General features: G+C 40.9%; 1 protein-coding gene across 2 annotated transcripts in view; it reads left to right on the forward strand.

Annotated features, from left to right (window-relative positions):
• LOC129703182 (chloride channel protein 2-like) overlaps positions 1-14213 on the forward strand; it is a 496183-nt gene extending 481970 nt beyond the window's left edge. For both annotated transcript variants that reach the window (XM_055645357.1, XM_055645358.1), the window contains 2 exons: positions 5957-6043; positions 7863-14213. In XM_055645357.1, coding sequence (XP_055501332.1) covers positions 5957-6043; positions 7863-8057 — 282 coding nt within the window. In that variant the 3' untranslated portion in view covers positions 8058-14213. The remainder of the gene's footprint in view (positions 1-5956; positions 6044-7862) is intronic.
• The last annotated feature ends 6638 nt before the right edge of the window (positions 14214-20851 follow it).

A 20851-nucleotide genomic window follows, 5' to 3' on the forward strand; every position in this document is an offset into this window, starting at 1 on the left:
AATTTTTAAAAATCCAGATGCTGAAATCACATGGTTAAATAAATGATATATTTTCCCTGTAGTTAATACCAGGCAGTTCTACAAGTAAAAATAATTGCTTTAATGTGGATAATTTATAATGTAGGCAGCTGTGAGGTTGCTGTCTCGTTGTTTAAATCTCTGATTTGTGAGTGTGTCTGGCAGCAGTTGGCATATTATTTATCATGCAGTACAATAATATTGCCAATAACACTGTAGAATTACTGTCAGAAATATAGAGGGAGATATTAAAATAACATGTTGTGTGTCTCCACGGAGGATTAACAGTATGATCTAAGTAAATTCTGACATGGACAGATACGCTGTTCCTTTCCATACATTCTCAACAGCATCGTTTTAATCATTGGCAGACGTCGCATTTAATAATTGATCCTGTTACGACCACTGTATTAAATTTCAAGTGATGCTCTGTGCACAAAGCCAAGTCAATTAAATAACCAGTAATAGTTTCTGAGCAGGAAATTAATGAGCATGTGCATTTGTTAAATTGCTTATATCAGATGCGATAAATTAACGTGGCAGTATTTCACAGGGACTATCTGTCAAAGCAATGTTATTAGATCCCAGTCTGAGGAATTCTTATTACTAGCTCTTGATATTGTATCTTCTCTGTGTGGTTATTTTATTATTACCCCGATAACATTTCTCTACCATGCTATCCTTTTCCATTTGTTTTGTCAGTGAAATATTTGGTGGGGATTGAAAATTGGGAACAATTAGGTCAAATTGAATTGTATTTCCCAGAATTTTATTTTTACTTGACTACTTTCACACAAAGGGTGGTGGGTGTATGGAATGAGCTGCCAGAGGAGGTAGTTGAGGCTGGGACTATCCCAACATTTATGAAACCGTTAGATAGGACAGGTTAGGAGGGGTATGGACCAAACGCGGGCAGGTGGGACTAGTGTAGCTGGGACATGTTGGTCAGTGTGGGCAAGTAGGGCCGAAGGGCCTGTTTCCACGCTGTGTCATTCTATAACTCCATGCAGTGCTGCTTGAAGGTTTTCCTTTCATTCTGAATAGACAATAGGTGCAGGAGTAGGCCATTCGGCCCTTCGAGCTGGCACCACCATTCAATGTGATCATGGCTGATCATCCACAATCAGTACCCCGTTCCTGCCTTCTCCGCATATCCCCTGACTCTGCTATCTTCAAGAGCCCTATCAAGCTCTCTCTTGAAACTATCCAGAGAACTTGCCTCCACCTAAGGCAGAGAATTCCACAGACTCGCCACTCTCTGTGTCAAAAAGTGTTTCCTCATCTCCGCTCTAAATGCCTTACCCCTTATTCTTAAACTGTGGCCCCTGGTTCTGGACTCCCCCAACATCGCAAACATGTTTCCTGCCTCTAGCGTGTCCAAACCCTTACTAATCTTATATGTTTCAATAAGATCCCCTCTTATTTAAATTCCAGAGTTCACAAGCTCAGCCACTCCATTTTCTCAGTATATGACAGTCCCGCCATCCCGGAATTAACCTTGTAAACCTATGCTGCACTCACTCAATAGCAAGAATGTCTTTTCTCAAATTAGGGGACCAAACCTGTACACAATACTCCAGGTGTGGTCTCACTAGGGCCCTGTACAACTGCAGAGGACCTCTTTGCTCCTTTTTCTCAACTCCTCTTGTTATGAAGGCTTTCTTCACTGCCCTGCTGCACCAACATGCTTACTTTCATTGACTGATGAATAAGGACCCCCAGATCCCGTTGTACTTCCCCTTTTCCCAACTTGACGCCATTTAAATAATAAGCATAAATGTTCATGATTTCATTTGAAGCATTTCTTCAGGTGGAGAGTCACACAACACTTATATTGGTTGGCAAAGTTAAAGGTTGCGAGTGCAAATTGCGGAATGAATTGTGATGGGAAACAATTGAGGATCAACTCAGCAATGATGTCCCCTGCACAATTTAGTTCCAACGTTCATTCGTCATCAGTATCAATGCCCACTGATAATGTGTAGGAAGGAACTGCAGGACCGATGAGCCTGTTTCCACGCTGAATCTCAAAACTAAACTAAACTAAAGGGCCTGTCCCACTTAGACAATTTTTTCGGCGACTGCCGGAGACTGTCACAGTCGTAGCAGGTCACCGAAAAAGCGGTGAGTGGACACCCCCTACGACATCCTACCATCTAGTCTACGGCAAGCTACCGACCACCGGCGACCCATTAGGACGTCCAACGCCGACCACACCTATGACAACCTACGACCACACTGGCGACAAGCTACAACGAGCAGCGACCCTGTCGACGACAACTGCATACAATTCAGTCGCCGGTACCTGTCGCCGGTTAACGTAGATTGACGCAGATAGTCCCCAATGGAATTCACCCAAGTCAGCACACGGCATCAACCAACGTCACCTGGCGACAACCTGCCTCATCCTGGTGACCACGTACCACAGCACGTACGACAGGAGAAGACGAGCTACAATGTCTCTGCCAAACACCACTAATCACATAATCCCTATCCCTTTATTCCTTGCATATCCATGTGCCTATCCAAAAGCTTCTAAAATGCCATCTAGTATTTGCAGCATTCACGATGTTGACAGATGTACATACTGCTAATTTCAAGATTCTCACCATACTCTGCGTAAACACCATTTGACCCGCACATTTCGCTACGCTCATCTTAAAGCTGCGCCTTCTAGTTTTTGACATTTCCACCCTAGATAAAAGTGCTGACTGTCTCTCCAATCTATGCCTCCCATAATTCTATATCCTTCTATGAGGTCTCGTCTCAGCCTCCAATGCTCCAGGGAAAACAATCCAAGTTTGTCCAAGTGCTGCTTATAACTAATACCCTCTATACTGGCAGCATTGTAGTAAACCATTCCTGCACCCTCTCCAGAGCCTCTACACCCTTCCTGTCATTGGACGATCAGAACTGCACACAATTCTCCAAATGCAGCCTAAACAAAGTCCCATGAAGCTGCAATGTGCTGGAGTAACTCAGCGGGTCAGGCAGCATCACTGGAGAACATGGATAGGTGACGTTTTAGGTCTGGACCTTTGTTTGAAGAAGGGTCCTGACCTGAAATGTCATCTAGTCAAGTCAAGTCAAGTCAAGTTTATTTGTCACATACACATACAAGATGTGCAGTGAAATGAAAGTGGCAATGCTCGCGGACTTTTGTGCAAAAGACAAACAACAAAACAACCAAACAAATTATAAACACAATCATAACACACATATTCTTTTACATAATAAATAATGGAAGGAAAAACGTTCAGTAGAGTTAGTCCCTGGTGAGATAGGCGTTTACAGTCCGAATTGCCTCTGGGAAGAAACTCCTTCTCAACCTCTCCATTCTCACCGCATGGCAACGGAGGCGTTTGCCTGACCGTAGCAGCTGGAACAGTCCGTTGCAGGAGTGGAAGGGGTCTCCTATGATTTTATTTGCTCTGGAGTTGCACCTCCTGTTGTATAGTTCCTGCAGGGGGGTGAGTGAAGTTCCCATAGTGCGTTCGGCCGAACGCACTACTCTCTGCAGAGCCTTCTTGTCCTTGGCAGAGCAATTCCCAAACCAGATGGTAATGTTCCCGGACAAGATGCTTTCCACCGCCACTGCGTAGAAGCACTGGAGGATCCTCGGAGACACTCTGAATTTCCTCAATTAAAGGCGCCTGAGGTGGTAAAGGCGCTGCCTTGCCTTACTCACGAGTGCTGAGGCGTGTGATGCCCATGTCATATCCTCAGAGATGTGGACTCCCAGATATTTAAAACAGTTCACCCTATCCACAGGATCCCCATTCATGCTAATTTCATTCTATCCATGCACTCCAGAGACTCTCTCTCTGAGAACTGTGTACCTGTACGCCTAGATCCCTTTGCTCTACAACACTCTTTCAGCATCCTACCATTCACTTTGAAGGTTCTGCCCTGGTTTGACTTCACAAAATGCAACACCATTGGTCATTCCTGGGCCCACACACCCAGCTAATCAAGATCCCACTGTAAAGCTTGGTAATAATTTGCACTATCTACAGTACCATCTTTTTTGGTGTCATCTGCAAAGATACTAACCATGCCTTGTATATTCTCATCCAAATCATTGACATAAAGCACAAGCAGCCATGGGCCCAATACCGATCCCTGTTGCACACCATTCGCCACAATCCTCCAGTCCAAAAAACAACCTTCCACCACCAAACTGCTTCCTATCATGAAGCCATTTCTGTATCCAGGCACACAAAATTGCTGGAGAAACTCAGCGGGTGCAGCAGCATCTATGGAGCGAAGGAATTTCCTTCGCTTCATAGATGCTGTTGCACCCGCTGAGTTTCTCCCGCAATTTTGTGTACCTTCGATCTTCCAGCATCTGCAGTTCCTTCTTGAGCACTCTGTATCCAGGCAGCTAGCTCTCCCTGGCTGGCCTGCGATCTAATATTCCATAGCAGCCTTATCAAAAGGCCTTGCTGAAGTTCACATAGACAATGTCTACAGCCTTGCTGTCATCAACCATCTTCCTTGCTTCTTCCAAAAACTCAATCAAAGTCTTGAGACACAATCTCCCACATACAAGACCATGTTGACTATACCTAGTCAGCCTCTGCTTATTCAAATGCATATATATCTTATCCCTCAGAATCCTCTCCAGTAACAGTTCTATATCTCCCAGGCTTTTCCTTCTTAAATAGAGACATAACATTAGATTCAGATTCAGATTCAGATTCAATTTTAATTGTCATTGTCAGTGTACAGTACAGAGACAACAAAATGCATTTAGCATCTCCCTGGAAGAGCGACATAGCAAACGATTTGAATAGATAATAATAAGTGTCCCGGGGGGGGGGGGGGGGGCCTTGGTGATTGGCAGTCACCGAGGTACGTTGTTGAGTAGAGTGACAGCCGCCGGGAAGAAAGCTGTTCCTCGACCTGCTGGTTCGGCAACGGAGAGATCTGTAGCGCCTCCCGGACGGTAGGAGGGTAAACAGTCCATGGTTGGGGTGAGAGCAGTCCTTGGCGATGCTGAGCGCCCTCCGCAGACAGCGCTTGCTTTGGACAGACTCAATGGAGGGGAGCGAGGAACCGGTGATGCGTTGGGCAATTTTCACCACCCTCTGCAGTGCTTTCCGGTCGGAGACAGAGCAGTTGCCATACCATACTGTGATGCAGTTGGTAAGGATGCTCTCGATGGTGCAGCGGTAGAAGTTCACCAGGATCTGAGGAGACAGATGGACCTTCTTCAGTCTCATCAGGAAGAAGAGACGCTGATGAGCCTTCTTGATCAGAGTTGAGGTATTGTGGGTCCAAGAGAGGTCATCGGAGATGTTGATTCCCAGGAACCTGAAGCTAGAAACACGTTCCGCCTCCGTCCCGTTAACGTGGATGGGGGTGTGCGTGCCGCCTCTGGACTTCCTGAAGACAAATTAGCCACCCTCCAGTCTTCTGGCACCTCACCCGTGTCTAATGATGATTCATACATCTCAGCCAGGGCTCCTGCAATTTCTTCTCGAGTTCCCTCAGTGTCCTCGGCTATATCTGATCAGGCCTGGGAGATTTATCTATCTTCACAAGCCTTATGGGCCTGTCTCAATTCGGCGATTTTTTAGGCGACTACAGGCGACTGCCGAAAAACTTTAAACATGTTGAAATTTTTTCGGCGACAGTTTGCAATGTCGTAGGTGCTGTCATAGGTTGTCGCCAGATTAACGTAGGTTGTTGCCAGGTGATGTGGGTTGTTGATGGTGCTGATTTCCATCTGTCCAAGACGCTGGCAGTCGCCTAAAAAAATTGCCTATGTGGATGACCAGCAACTCCAACATTCAAAATTTGCTTTAAGTTTATGTCAAATTGTTTTTGAAATGTTTTAGAAGCATTTTCCAAAAATGAATTAAATCATGATGTTGAAATAGTTAATTGTGAATTGCAATCAACCATCTAATCAAAAATTCTTGCCTCCTTTCAGACTCACACCATGTTCTCCCTATTAGGACTTAACCATGCTTACGTGACAAGTATTGGGAAGTTAATAGGAGTGGTAGCTCTTAAAGAGGTGAGATACTTTGCATTTTATTGAACACATAATTGAGTGAATGCAGTGGAAAGTCATCAGGTTGCTGCCTAAACCATCTTCAAAAATGTTGGCTGTATGGTTGTGCAGGAAGGAACTGCAGATGCTGGTTTACAGCGAAGGTAGACACAAAATGCTGAGGTAACTCAGCGGGACAGGCAGCATCTCTGGAGAGAAGGAATGGGTGACGTTTTGGGTCGAGACCCTTCTTCAGACTGAGAGTCAGGGGCGAGGGAAGAGAGTTCTCCGACCAGTCTGACTGGCCCCCTGATTAAATGTTATCTCTGTATGCTTCATGGTCAGTTTCTCCGAGCTAACAATCATTTATTCTCCATTTTCCTTGATCTCATCTATTTTGATTCACACCTTACCATTCCTTATCTGCATGTCTTCCCCCCCCCCCCCCTCCTCCCCTGACTGCCTGACCTGCTGAGTTACTCCAGCTTTTTGTGTCTATCTTGGATGCACGGTCGTTCTCTCCATTAACATTGAAAGATAAATTGACAGGAATTGGTTCTTTGTGTAGAAAGAGTCACTTTCCAAATGAAACTTATTTCCCCCTCTTCTGGTCACATTCGCAAAAAGACGATGCATCTGCAGACCTAACTCAGTCATTGACATATTGTATTGGTAGCTCTCCCTGTCACTATAATGGAGATACAGACGGCGCAGTGGTGCGACGGTGGAGTTGCTGCCTCACACCACCACAGACCCAGGTTCGATCCTTCGGTGCTGTCTGTACGGAGTTTGGACGTTGTCCGCTCAACAAAATGAGGACAGCGGAAAAAATCACTGGGACTTCTCTTCCTTCCATCATGGACATGGGGTACAAGCGCTGTCTGAGTAGAGCTAAGGGCATTATCAGAGCCCCCACACACCCACAATTTGGACTGTTCATACTGCTTAACTCTGGGAGGAGGTACCGCAGCATGAAGTTACTCCAACCAGGTTCTGCAACAGCTTGGATCCCCGGTCCATAAGATTACTGAACAATGAAAAAAAAATTGACAGGCTAGAACTTTGTGTAGAATCGTCACTTTCCAAAAAACTTTTTAATCCTATGCTGGTTTACAGAATTTGCAAATGAGGCATTTTTATGCACGCACCTGGAACTTTTAACTTGACATATTGTTGGGAGCTCTCCCTGTCACTATAATTTCGATACAACGGCGCAGTGTGTCTACGGTGTATATCTGAATGACACCACCAAAGTTTTCATTCAGGTTCATTCATTCATCATTCATTCTGTACATTCATTTGGACGTTGTCATTCTCATTCAAAATAGTTTATTTCATTCACTGTACAAATGCCAAGCAAGTTAGGCATGTTGTGTCCTTGGACAAGTCATGTCGTGTCCTTTCATTCCACAAATGACTTGTCTATCTTTACAGTTCTATTATCTTTAACTGTTCAGAAAAGATAATCATCTTTAAAGATGTTAATCAGACAAAAACCCTTCTAAAGTAGATGTATGAGAAGGAACTGCAGATGCTGTTTACACTGAAGGTAGACACAAAAAGCTGGAGTAACTCTGCAGGTTAGACAAGATCTCTAGAGAAAATAAATACTGTAGGTGATGTTTTGCGTCGAGACCCTTCTTCAGACTGAGAAACAGCTGACTTCCTTTTGCCCAGACTCTCAGTCTAAAGAAGGGTCCCAACCCAAAACGTCGCCTATTCCTTTTCTTCAGAGATGATGTCTGACCCGTTGAGTTACTCCAGCGTTTTGTGCCTTCCTTCCAAAGTAGATGAATGTTTTGCGAATGTAGTGCTCACTTCTCCCTGTTTCAATTGATTCCAGCTGAGAAAAGCCATTGAGGGTTCAGTCACATCCAAAGGTGTGAAGATGAGGCCACCTCTGGCCAGTTTCAGGGGGAATGCCAACAGCAGCAGCGAATCAGACACCACAGAAATCCACAAGTTGTGGGACAGAAGGGAAAGCCTCACAATTCCACGTGACTCCAGTCCATCGGATACAGACGACAAATCACACTGAACAAGTCTGGCAGGGAACTATCTGCCTGAACATAGCTGCACTATCCACACTTAAAGCACCTGCTTTGGATTTGGAAATGTAATCTTTCAACTGGTGTCAAAAGGGTTGGGATTTGTATGATGCACTTCTAAAGAATAATTTGAAGTTGGTAAACCTTAAGAGCACTGATTGTACATTTTATTTAGAAAGTTGTAGAGATATGCTAGTCTTCATGTGCCAGCAAACATCTACAGTATTTTCAATTCATATAAAACCTAATGTTTAAATTAATGTCAATATCTAAAAATAACTGCAGACAGTTTGGAAATGGATTTGTTGATATGATGATTTCATTTCCACTATGGAATTAGAATATATGTGTTGCTTAGCAATTAATGTTCTGATGATATCAATGTTCATTTGTACCACTGTTTACAAACGCTATATGAGTTGGTGGCAGAAATGCATATGGGAAATGGAAGTTCAACGTGTAGACCCCCTCTGGAAAATTGAGGTGAAATGTGGCAATATACAAATGCTAATTCCATTTTACTGTATTGTGCTATCCAGATATTCCTGTGCTTGAGAAATAGGCTCAATTAATAAGTTGCACTAATATATGGTGTTTTAAATTTGCATCGAACATCCATATCAACCAGTTCCAGAATTTCAATCTACTGCAGGCAGCTAATTTGCAAGCAATGTGTACTTATTGCAGTTAAGATCCATCTTCCCAATAATGTGATGGTCAATTTATTCATGCTCCTGGTCTTGTTTACACACCAGATGTTAAATTCTACTACTGAAACTCATTTCACGTGCTATTTGGGTGGCAACCAATGTGTTGGCAAAGCTACTTCCAGTCCCAAAACATTTCAATTAAGCATTCTGCTCCAAATGATCAAGTGCACATTTCAAAGAAGATAGCTTTGCAGTCATTGTAGTGGGACTGTTGAAATCTTAATACCTCATAATATGTTGTGTCCCCAGGAATTAATCAATACTGGGGAATCAGGCTGTCAGCTTTTTAGTAATGAATACGTTTATGTAAAATTGAAGAAATCTCAAAATAATGGGATTGACAAATTTGGATTCTTATTCTTGCCCAGTCACTGCTCCAGCAAGATAGGTATACCTCTGATGCGATAGTATGTATTGACAGATGCACTTTGAGTTATTGTGGATGTATTAATGTTCTGTATCGACTCTATTTCTACTACAAAGGTATAATCATGGTCACAGCTCATGGTTTTATAAGACATAGAGTCCATTCATAAAAAATTGAGGTTGGATTTCAGTCGATTTTATTGAAATCTAAACTCATGACTGGTTAAAAGTGCCGCTATCAAATGCTATTTTCACTTTGTTTCCATCAGCTTCATTGAAGTTGTTTTCCCTCGATCAACTAACAAATCACGCATTAAAATGTTAAATAACGTTGTTTACTTAACTAGAACAAATTCAAGATCAATGGCTTGTTTTCTTACAAGTGTGATCCCACTTTCGATCAAGTCAAATGACAGTCCAATGTAATTTCCATCCATTTGTGTTTTCTTTTATATTGGCCTTCGACGAATGTTTGTAACTCCTGTTTAGAACACGGGAATATAAACTTGCACCCTTTCACTTACTGTGATTGAAATAGCAACACCTTATGGTGGCCATCAAGTATTGTATTGCTGGTTCTGCAACAGGTGTACGATAAAATGCCATCCGACTGTTAAATGATCAGACATATTCATAAAGCATCAAGGCAACGTATATGAGTAATGGTCCAGCCATAACAATTAAAATTAGTCCACAAATTATTAGTACAGTGAGCTGATTTGCTGAGGCAGTTTTGACATTCATATTTCTCAATTCAGCTTTGCAAACAAATGGGACTAAAGATGAAATATTCAAATATTATTCAAATATTCTGTTTTAACTTGAATATTAATTTAAAAAATTGATCCTTTGCAGATTATACCCTGTTGACTGTTTTCCTCCCACGAGTCTCTTGGTCATTAACTGTGTCAGTTTATGAATTTGTCCTACTCACCAAAATGTGAATCGATTTACTTGGATGCTTTAGTGACTGTCTAGCTAGCGAACAAACTTTGACCAAATTAGTATTCAAATCCAGACCAAGGCTTGACAACTGTTAGTGCAAATAATGGATGGTCACTTTTGTGTATGCATGATTCTATAGAATTAAAACAAAGGGAATTAGAGGTAACGAGCATGAAACTGATAAAAAATATATTATGCATAAATCCTCTTATATGTTACATCTGCCTTTGTTTGAATCTTATCCCCTGAAGTAAACCACATCTTGTACATAAGAAATTAGCCATACAAAATAACAGCTGATGAAAAGTATGATATATTTGGGAAGTATGGAAATATACCTGAGAGGAGAGGGACTGCCTATGTGGTATATGAAGACGATCAAAGTTCCTATGACATGATGTGTACGAGGAAATGCAGATGCTGGTTTAAAACGAAGATAGACACAAAAAGCTGAAATAACTCAGCGGGACAGGCAGCATCTCTGGAGAGAAGGAATGGAAGGGTCTGTAGAAGGGTCTCGACCCGAAACGTCACCCATTCCTTCTCTTCAGAGGTGCTGCCCGGCCCACTGAGTTACTCCAGCTTTTTGTGTCCATATCCTATTCCATGATGTTATGTATGCATCCTACTGCTTCAGTGAAGACATCAAAGATGAGATGACTTTGTGCTGTTGATACCTTGTATCATATTGGTCTGTAAAGAACTTGATTTCCACTGAGTCCACTGTTCCCACTTTCACGGGGACTCTTGATGAATTTAGTAAGTTGAACCAATGACATAGGCAGCATTGCTTTATCTCCACAGCAATTTATGGTCTATTGCATCTACATTTATTTTGGAGACAGTCCCCATTGTAAGAACATAATTTAGGTGTATTGAAATTGTAACCCAATCAAGTTTGTCCTTTTTGAGATTGACCGACAATATCTCCAGACCATTTGTTGAGAATTAATTTCAGTAATCAAAGGCGTATGGGTCCATGTGTCTATCCCATCATTTTGCTTTTTAGAGTAATATAATTACCCTGACTTGCAACTGGGATAATATCTACTTCATATGAACTAACAAAATATGCAGCCATTTTATTAATTCATCAATTTATTCTTCGACATTTCATGGATGCTGCTCAGTTATACATTCACATGTGAGTGATGACTGCTGTTGGTAGAAAAAATGTACCTTGTATCTTTATGGGGCATACAAAATGAATCCTAGGCAGCTCCATAAAGCTTGTGTTGTAATTCTTCAAACTGACTATATCAATGATTTTCTTCTGCATCTGTTTCCTTTCTTTCTTTGTCGCTCTTCTTACGTCTCTTGATAGTTGGTTCTCCCTGGGAATTTAGAAAAGACAACTAAGCACTTAATGGGCAATTTCTCAATGTCCCTACCTTCCATCTCTGTCTATTCTCACTGCAGTTCCATGCTGATTGAAGACTATATATTTATGCACATTTTTGATCTTGAAGGTTTTCTTTGTTCAATTGTCTGTGAGCGATTCTTTCAACCAAAATGATTTAGGCATGGATTAGTCATTTGAAAAATGATGACGGGGAAGTTATTGACATTAATCTGGTTTAAGTCATTTTGTTTCTGCAACATATCTTTTCAAAGTCCAATGATGTGAGTTACTGCCTTAACTGAGCAAAATATAAATCAGTTGCCCAATTATGCATCAATGATATGATAAAAAATGAAAAACGAAAAAAATGAAATAGATTGAGGTCTATGAGTGAAAACTAAAGATGCAATAATTTGTGTTTAGCTAATGAAAAGGTTATCATCGTTTGCTCAGTCTCAGATCATTTACTGAACCTTTTTAATATCCCTATCATTTTTCCTTAATAATTACTTAGTCGCTTGCATGAAAGTACAAGAAATGAAAGCAAGAGCAAGCTGTCCTGTCCTTTGAGTCCAATAATACATAATATTTCAACAAACCACTGTAGAGTTATATTATCAATATTTATTCCAAGGATTTCATGTTATTACCATTTTTCACCTTCTGTTTAAATTCATCTTACACATCCTTTTCTTAGGAAATATAGATAGTTCATGAGCAGCATCCTCATATACTTGGTTTATCCATGATCTCACTGAAATAAAGAATCTTAAAAACTTCCTGTAAATGTAAAATTCCTGATATTCCAAGGTTGTAGTATAACAGATTACTTTCAATAATTCTGGATGAGTTCATGATCAAACTATCATGTAAAAGGATTACTTTACTGGCCACATTCCTTTGACTACTGAATACAGTTGGAATGCCCAGATTAGATTGATTTTCTAACTATTCTAAAGGAGAGAGTAATCTGAATGTCAGAGATTTTCCTGCTTTGATTCATTTTTACATAAGAAAATAGCAAATAGCTCTACTTCATCTATTTTCTCATTCCAACCAATTACTTTTGTACCCGTAGGCTTGGGGTTTCAGCCGGGAAATAGACACAGTTAACACTAAAGACAGAATTATCTCCAAGAACATTGTCTCTGCTTTTTGTCTGGTTTGACTAATAGCTCTACAGATTTTAATGGCTAGGTAGGCTTAATATTGGCAGTGTAGCGACCTCATTAACAGGCACACATCTAACCTGAGATACTTTTTTTTCATGAATTATATGAGCGTACTCTCTGGGATTAAACTTGAACTTGATTTAACCACTAGCTTTTGGTAGCCCTTCCATTAAATCTTTGATATTTTGGCTGCTCATAATTTTGACCTCATTACACCTTCAACAATAGCTTGTTGCTCAAGATTCACCCTTTGCTCTAAATTGGTTTGTACAATAACAGGCTGTTGTGCAGCTCCTTTCAAAAGTTTTATTGATTGCATTGAAAAAAAGATTAAGCATTAAGCCAGCAGAGCTAAAAACAAGCGTCTAGTATAACAGATAATCTATTACCTTGGATGGCAGTGTGTGGTTTAATGATCAAACTATCCTGTAAAAGGATTACTTTATGTAATCTTCTTAATTAACCCCCAAAATACTGGATCTATAATGGCCATTTATATTAATATATTTTACATTGGAATTTATTTTTCAACTCTTGACCTTTCATAATGAGACATGAATCAAAATGTCACAGAAATGTAGCTGTCTTTTGGGATTCTTCCTGTAATGACACGATACATTCATTGATTTAGTTTCAGACCAATGAGTTATAAATGTTTTACAAAATGTTGGCAGTAATATTCTGCAGAATTAGCTTATCCACAAAATCTATATGATTTGTAGTTTTGAAAACACTGAGATGATTGGAAAATGTAATTTTGGACTAGATATTTGAGCATTCCGGGTACTGTGGTATCTGAACAACATGTCTACAGTCATTACGTTTTTGTCTTTTTACATTGATTTATGAAATTTATGAAAAATACTGTGAAGAATTTTGCAATCTGTCAGTTTTGTGTAAGAATTCAAAAGCATATACTGCATATTATTGGACCAATCCCCAGTGTATAATCTGTGTAAAATATAACATGTGTTGTGATTCTTCCTATCAATGGAGCAACATGTGATTCAGAAGAGAGGGATCAATTTAAAAGCATTATCAATGAAATCTTGCGAACACTAAATAACAATCTGATTGGAAATATCGTATTGATTGGAATTAAATATAATAATTGGATTGCATTTTAATATTTGAGGTATTCTTCTATTGCTGTCATTTAAATTAAACATATATTTTCAGTATAATATGATTAAGTGTTCTAAAATGGATGCTGTCTATTTCGTTTCTTGTGCAGTTTTTCATGATTATAAAACTACATGGGTACTCCGTGGTGATATTCGCGTCAGAATCATCACTTGTGCAATAATTTTTTGAATGGGAGATTTTGACATCCAGTTCTATACATGGAATTAATTCAATTAAATTCATTTTTATATCAATGATCACTTTTTTTAAACTGCCCGTTGCAATTGATCAAACATTAGCCTTAATTTTTTGTGTTGCATTCGGATTATTTGTTTCTGATCCATGTTAAATCTTCTGTAAAATAATTTCTGTATATTAGAGTGAGCTCAGATGTTTAACAAATTTCAGTGTTATTTAAAAAAAATGTTTATCTTGACACTACAAGAAATAATAAATTTTTAACTGCTTTTGGAGTCTTATTTGTGAAAAGTGATTATCTTCATTAATGGCCAATTAATAATGCATTACAATTCAAAACAATACAATAATACTTTATTTAATTTGCCAAGTCAGTCATACAAGTAAAAAGCAACAGAAAACACAAAGTACATTTTAACATAAAACTTCCACCACAGTGACTCCTCCACATTCCTCACTGTAATGGAAGATGAAAATAAGTTAAATCTCTTCCCTTCTTTGTTGTCCCGTGGTTGGGGGCCTCAAGCCTTCCTTTGATGGGACGATCTTGACTGCCCTAGCCAGCAGCGTTTGGGCCCTCCGCATCGGGAGGATGTTAGCTCTTCGCGCTGAGCTATCAGACCCCGGGTCGGGGCTGGTTGAAACCTTCTGCTTCGTTGGAGCTTCCCAACATCAACGGCCTCTCCCGAGACTGTGAACCCGCGAAGGAAAGTCCGCAGGCTGCGTTTGGAGTGATCCCAGGCAAGGGATCGGCTCTTATGTTAAGTCCAGGCTCCGCGGTGGGGCTCAAAGTCAGTCCGATCAAGGCCTCCAGCTCCAAGATGTTAGGCCGCAGAGCGACCGGAGATACGATCCGGAAAACAATCGCATCTCCAGCAAGGTAGGAGATTGAAAAAAAAGTTTCTCCCGACTCCCTCCCTCCACATAAAACAAACCGGAGAACATTTACACAAACTTTATAAACACACTAAAAATAACAACAAAAGACGAAAAAAGAGACAGACTGTTGGCAGGGCTGGCAATCGTGTGGCGTCCCTGGTGGTCGAATGTCGAAAGCCCTGGTGAAATAGTAATGATTACAAGGTTAATTCCCGGGGTGGCGGGACTGTCATATGCTGAGAGAATGGAGCAGCTGGGCTTGTATATTCTGGAGTTTAGAAGGATGAGAGGATATCTCATTGAAACATGTAAGATTGTTAAGGGTTTGGGCATGCTAGATGCAGGAAACATGCTCCCGATGTTGGGGGAGTCCAGAACCAGGGGCCACAGTTTAAGAATAAGGAGTAAGCCATTTAGAACGGAGACGAGGAAACACTTTTTCTCACAGAGAGTGGTGAGTCTGTGGAATTCTCTGCCTCAGAGGGTGGTGGAGGCGGGTTCTCTGGATACTTTCAAGAGAGAGCTAGATAGGGCTCTTAAAAATAGTGGAGTCAGGGGATATGGGGAGAAGGCAGGAACGGGGTACTGATTGGGGATGATCAGCCATGATCACATTGAATGGCGATGCTGGCTCGAAGGGCCGAATGGCCTACTCCTGCACCTGCTGTCTGTTGTCTATTGTCTACTGTTCAGTTTAGTTTAGAGATACAGCAGGGAAACAGGCTCTTCGGCCCCACTGAGTCTGCACCAACTAGTGATCCCCACACATTAACATTACCCCACACACACACACCAGGGACAATTTACACTTATACCAAATCAATGAGCCTACAAACCTGTGCGTATTTGAATGAATCTTGAATTTCCTTTATTGTCATTCAGACCTTACGGTCTGAACGAAATTTCGTTCAGACCGTAAGGTCTGAATGACAATAAAGGAAATTCAATTCAAGTATTTGGAATGTTGGAGGATACCGAAGATCTCGGAGAAAACCCACGCAGTTGACTGAGAGAACGTACAAACTCTGTACAGGCAAGCACCCTCAGTTGTGATCGGGCCCGGGTCTCTGGCGCTGTAAGGAAGCAACTCTACCACTGTGCCATCATGCCGCCCTGTTTGTAGAGTACCTAGAATTGGAATTCCTCCGTGCAATTAAACATTAACTTTACATGTTACTTGCTGACCTTTGATACCATTGTTAAAAGCAACAAAATATGATAATAATAATGGGGACACAAGAAATTGCAGATGCTGGAATCTTAAGCAATCAAACTACTGAATGAACTCAGCAGGACAGGTAGCATCTGCGGAGGGAAATGGGCAGATGACATTTCTGGTGAGGATTCTTTGAGATTGGAATAGAGGGGAGATAGCTGTTAGAAAAAGCTGAGTAAGCTGCAGGGGCAATAACTTGCAAATGATAGGTATAGAGTGGTTGTTTGGCAAATGAGTGGTTGTTTGGCAAATGAGTCAAGTGGGGAGAAATATTCAAGTGATAGGAGCAGAATTAGGCCATTCAGCCCGTCAAGTCTGCTCTGCCATTCAATCGTGGCTGATCTATCTCTCCCTCCTAACCCATTCTCCTGCCTTCTCATAACTTCTGACACCCGTACTAATCAATAAATTGATGGAGATAATGGCAAAGGCTGGAGGTGATAGTCTTAGAGATACATAGCGTACAGAACAGGCCTGTCGGCCCAGTTTGTGCATGCCGACCAAGTTGCCCCAGAATAGGAAATAGAACACAAGCTTGTTTCTAGGCTTGAGGATGTGGTTTTTAAAAACTCTTCTGCACCCCTGACTGAAAGTTGTGCTAGCGCTTGTGAACTGGGGATTCATATTGTTGTCAATGACTGGCCTCATTGAGAGGTGGCTCCTGAGAACGTGGCAGTGAAGGACTCAAAGACTGTTTGCAGCAGAGCCCCCTGACGTGCACAGTCACATCAGCTGCATCCCATAACATAAGGTTGATGTGATCATGTCTCTGGACTGGAGATAGCAAAGTTATCTCCCTCCTTATCTATATTGCTCCCTCCCTTATTTCTTCCTCCTCCCTGCCAACTCCCCCATTCACAAGCCTCTGCCATATCCTGAATCATTGAACCTCATCATGACGTGGAGAAATTATATTCAAAAATCAAATAAATCTGGAATTTTGAGGGGTAAAGAAATTTAGATATGGTAATAATATTTGTGAAATTATCAGATTGTTGCAAAAGCTCACCTGATTCATGACTACTTGGCATTTTCACCTGGCCAAGATCACATATGACTCCAGACCCATCAATGTCATTGACTCTGCAACCCCTCTCAGTTGACAGGACAATTTTTTTTTATTTTTTTTTATTGGAAGTACAGTAAATTACAATAATTCAGATTCAATTTTAATTGTCATTGTCAGTGTACAGTACAGAGACAACGAAATGCATTTGCAATAATACTCATCAGATATATCGTATTACATTTTGTTGTACCACTTCGTTTTTCGAGCTTTAAAAAAGATAGAAATAAAAGAAGTAAGGAAAGTGAGCAAGAATTGTGAAGGTGCAGGAAAGTGTTGGGAAAAGAAAGCCCCTTAGGGAAGAAGTTAGAGAAGGAAGTAAAGAAAGGAAATAAGACCCTAGAAAGAAAAGAAAAAAAAGGAAAAACAATCGCTCTATTGCAACACAATACTCGCAAAAAAGGATGTACCAACCGTATTTTTTCAAAAATTTATATTATACCCCCCGTTACCAGATCCTGGTATCATTTATATTTTAAATTACTATTGCACCTTATGCTTGTATTAGATCCATAAATGCAGACCACGTCTTTTGGAAGTGGTCTGCTTTGCCTGCTAGGAGAAGTCTCATCTCTTCCAAGTGTAGTGTTTCAAACATGTTTGAAATCCACATTTTTATTGTTGGTATTGGAGCATTTTTCCAAAATTTGAGTATAAGTTTTTTTCCCATTATTAGCCCGTAATTAAGTAAGTTCTTTTGAAACACATTTAATTCGGGGTTACCTTCCGATATTCCAAAAATGATCCATTCTGCTTTTGGTACAAGTTTATTTTAAATAATTTTGTGAAGATTTCAAATATTTTGTTCCAAAATGTTTGGATTTTTATACAAAAAACAAAAGAGTGCGCTATAGTAGCTTCTTGTGACTGACATTTATCACAAATATCACAATTTTAAATATTTTCAAATCCGTGACTATCTGAAAAAATACACAAAAGACTATCATAACATGTCCCCAGACTTATTGGATGAAGCCAGGAAGACAAAGGCTGAATCAGCAAATCTAATATCATACTTATACAACATTATTTTAAATATAGAAATATCTACAACCGATGGTATTAGAAGAGACTGGGAACAAGAACTAGCTATAAAAATTTCAAAAGAGAGCTGGGATAAACACTTACTATATGTGCATAAATGCTCGATCAATGTACGACATACTCTAATTCAATATAAAACATTACATAGACTATATTATTCAAAAACTAAAATAAATAAACTTTTCCCCAATGTCTCACCCATTTGACAGGACAATTTATAGCAGCTAACATTTGATGTGAGTTTCACCTGTTCTCCATTGATCTGTGAATTTTCTTTCCATTTACCTTTCCCACCATTTTCCATTGTGAACTGACTGTTGAAGCTGGCTTCGACCTCCGTGACGAAACCTTCCCTCATCCACCTCAATGATGACCCTTGGGCGCTCTATAATCGGGTTTTAACTTGCACTAAACCTTGTCATGTATCTATACACTGTAAATAGCTCGATGATAATCATGTATTGTCTTTCCACCGACTGGATAGCATGCGACAAAAAGTATTTCTCATTACCCCCGTACACGTGACAATAAACTAAATTAAACAAAACCTTGCATTGTGACAAATTCTTCTGCTCATAATTTTCATCAAACAATGTTGAAGAGTCTAAGGATCATAGTGCATGGACACAGGCCCTCCATCCCAACTCATCCAAGCTGACTAAGATGCCCCATCTAAGCTAGTCCCATTTGCCAGTTCTCTCTCAAAATCTTTCCTATCCATGCAGCTATCCATGCATTTTAAATACTGTTATAGTATCTGCCTGAACTACCTCCTCTGGTAGCTCGGTCCATATATCTGAGTGAAAACGTTGCCCTCTCACCTTAAACATATGGCCTCTTGTTTGTGATTCCCCTACCCTAGTGTGCATTCACCCTATCTATCCCCCTCATGATTTTGCATACCTCTATAAGAACACCTCTCAACCTCCTGCAATACCCGTAAATCTTCCTCCAGCATAATGACATCTTTCCTATAGTAGGGTGATGAAAACGGAATACAATCCTCCATGTATGGCCTCAGCAACATCTTGTACAATGGTGGTGCATCAGTAGAGCTACTGCCTCACAACACCAGGCAGCCAGCCTCAATACTCACCTCACGTGCTGTCTGGGTGTAATTTGTACGTTTTCCCTGTGACCACCTGGGTTTTCTTCAGGTGCTCCGGTTTCCTCCCACATTCAAAACATGTGCCGCTTTGTGGATCAATTGGCATCTGTAAATTGCCCCTAGTGTGGAGAACATAGAACTAGTGTACGGGTGGTCGATGGTCGGCACAGACTCGATTGGCCAAAGGATCTGTTTCCACGCTGTATCTTGTAAATAAACTGTAACATAATGTCCCAACCACTATAATCAATAACCTGACTGATAAAGGCCAATATAGCTTGGCTGTTTTGACAATAATATCTACCTGTAAGTAAGTAAGTAAGTTTATTGGCCAAGTATTCACATACATGGAATTTGCCTTGGTGCTCCGCCCACAAGTAACAACATGACATACAGTGACAGTTACGAATAACTCAGAAAACACTAAACATTAATAATAATAAACATTAATGATAAAACACCATTGATCAAGCATGTGAACCAACAAAATACCAGATCAAAGGGAGGCTACAGATTTTTGGCTGTTGAGTAGAGCAACTACTCGTGGATAAAAACTGTTTTTATGTCTGGCTGTGGCAGCTTTGACAGTCCGGAGTCGCCTTCCAGAGGGAAGTGATTCAAAGAGTTTGTGGCCAGGGTGAGAGGGGTCAGAGATGATCTTGCCCGCTCGCTTCCTGGCCCTTGCAGTGTACAGTTCATCAATGGAGGGAAGGTTGCAGCCAATAACCTTCTCTGCTGATCGGACGATTCGCTGCAGCCTCCCGGTGTCGTGCTTGGTGGCTGAGCCAAACCAGACCATGATGGAGAAGGTGAGAACAGACTCGGTAACGCCACTTTCAAGGAACTATGTACCTGCACTCCTAGATCCCTCCTCTCTACGCACTCTCCAGTGCCCTGCCATTCACTGTGAAGGTCCAGCCCTGGCCTGACTTCCCTAAATGCAACACTTTACATTTTTCTGCATGAAACCCCATTTGCCATTCCTTAGCCCACTTGCCCAGCTGATCAAGACCATGCTATAACTTCTAATTTTACATCGAACATAGAACAGTACAACACAGGAACAGTCGCTTCAGACACGATGTCTGTGCTGAACATCAAGCCAAGATAAACCAGCACATGATCTATATCTCTTCCTGTGTCTATATCCATGTGCCTATCCAATTGCTTGTTAAAAACCATTCTCATACCTAGACTGAAGAAGGGTTTCGGCCCGAAACGTTGCCTATTTCCTTCGCTCCATAGATGCTGCTGCACCCGCTGAGTTTCCAGCATTTTTGTGTACCATTGTTAGCTGTGGCCTAGGTGTATCGAGTTACAGACAATGAGACTCAACAAGAAAACTTAGTAGCTGCTACGACGGGTGGGGGAGGGATGGAGAGTTAGGGGATGCAAGGGTTACTTGGTTAGAGAAATTAATATTCATATCACTGGTATTCATACCAATATTTATACCAACTAGGCAACTAGAAATGGTGAACAAGGACAAGTTGGGCCAATCTGTGCTCAATCACTCTGACATATGCTCGCTCTCTCTCTCTCGCTCTCGCTCTCTCTCTCCCCACATCTCTTTGTCTTCTATCTCCTCCCCATGTGTGTCTCTCTCCCTATCT

The sequence above is a fragment of the Leucoraja erinacea genome, chromosome 14 (genome assembly GCF_028641065.1).
Source record: "Leucoraja erinacea ecotype New England chromosome 14, Leri_hhj_1, whole genome shotgun sequence".
NCBI lineage: Eukaryota > Metazoa > Chordata > Chondrichthyes > Rajiformes > Rajidae > Leucoraja > Leucoraja erinaceus.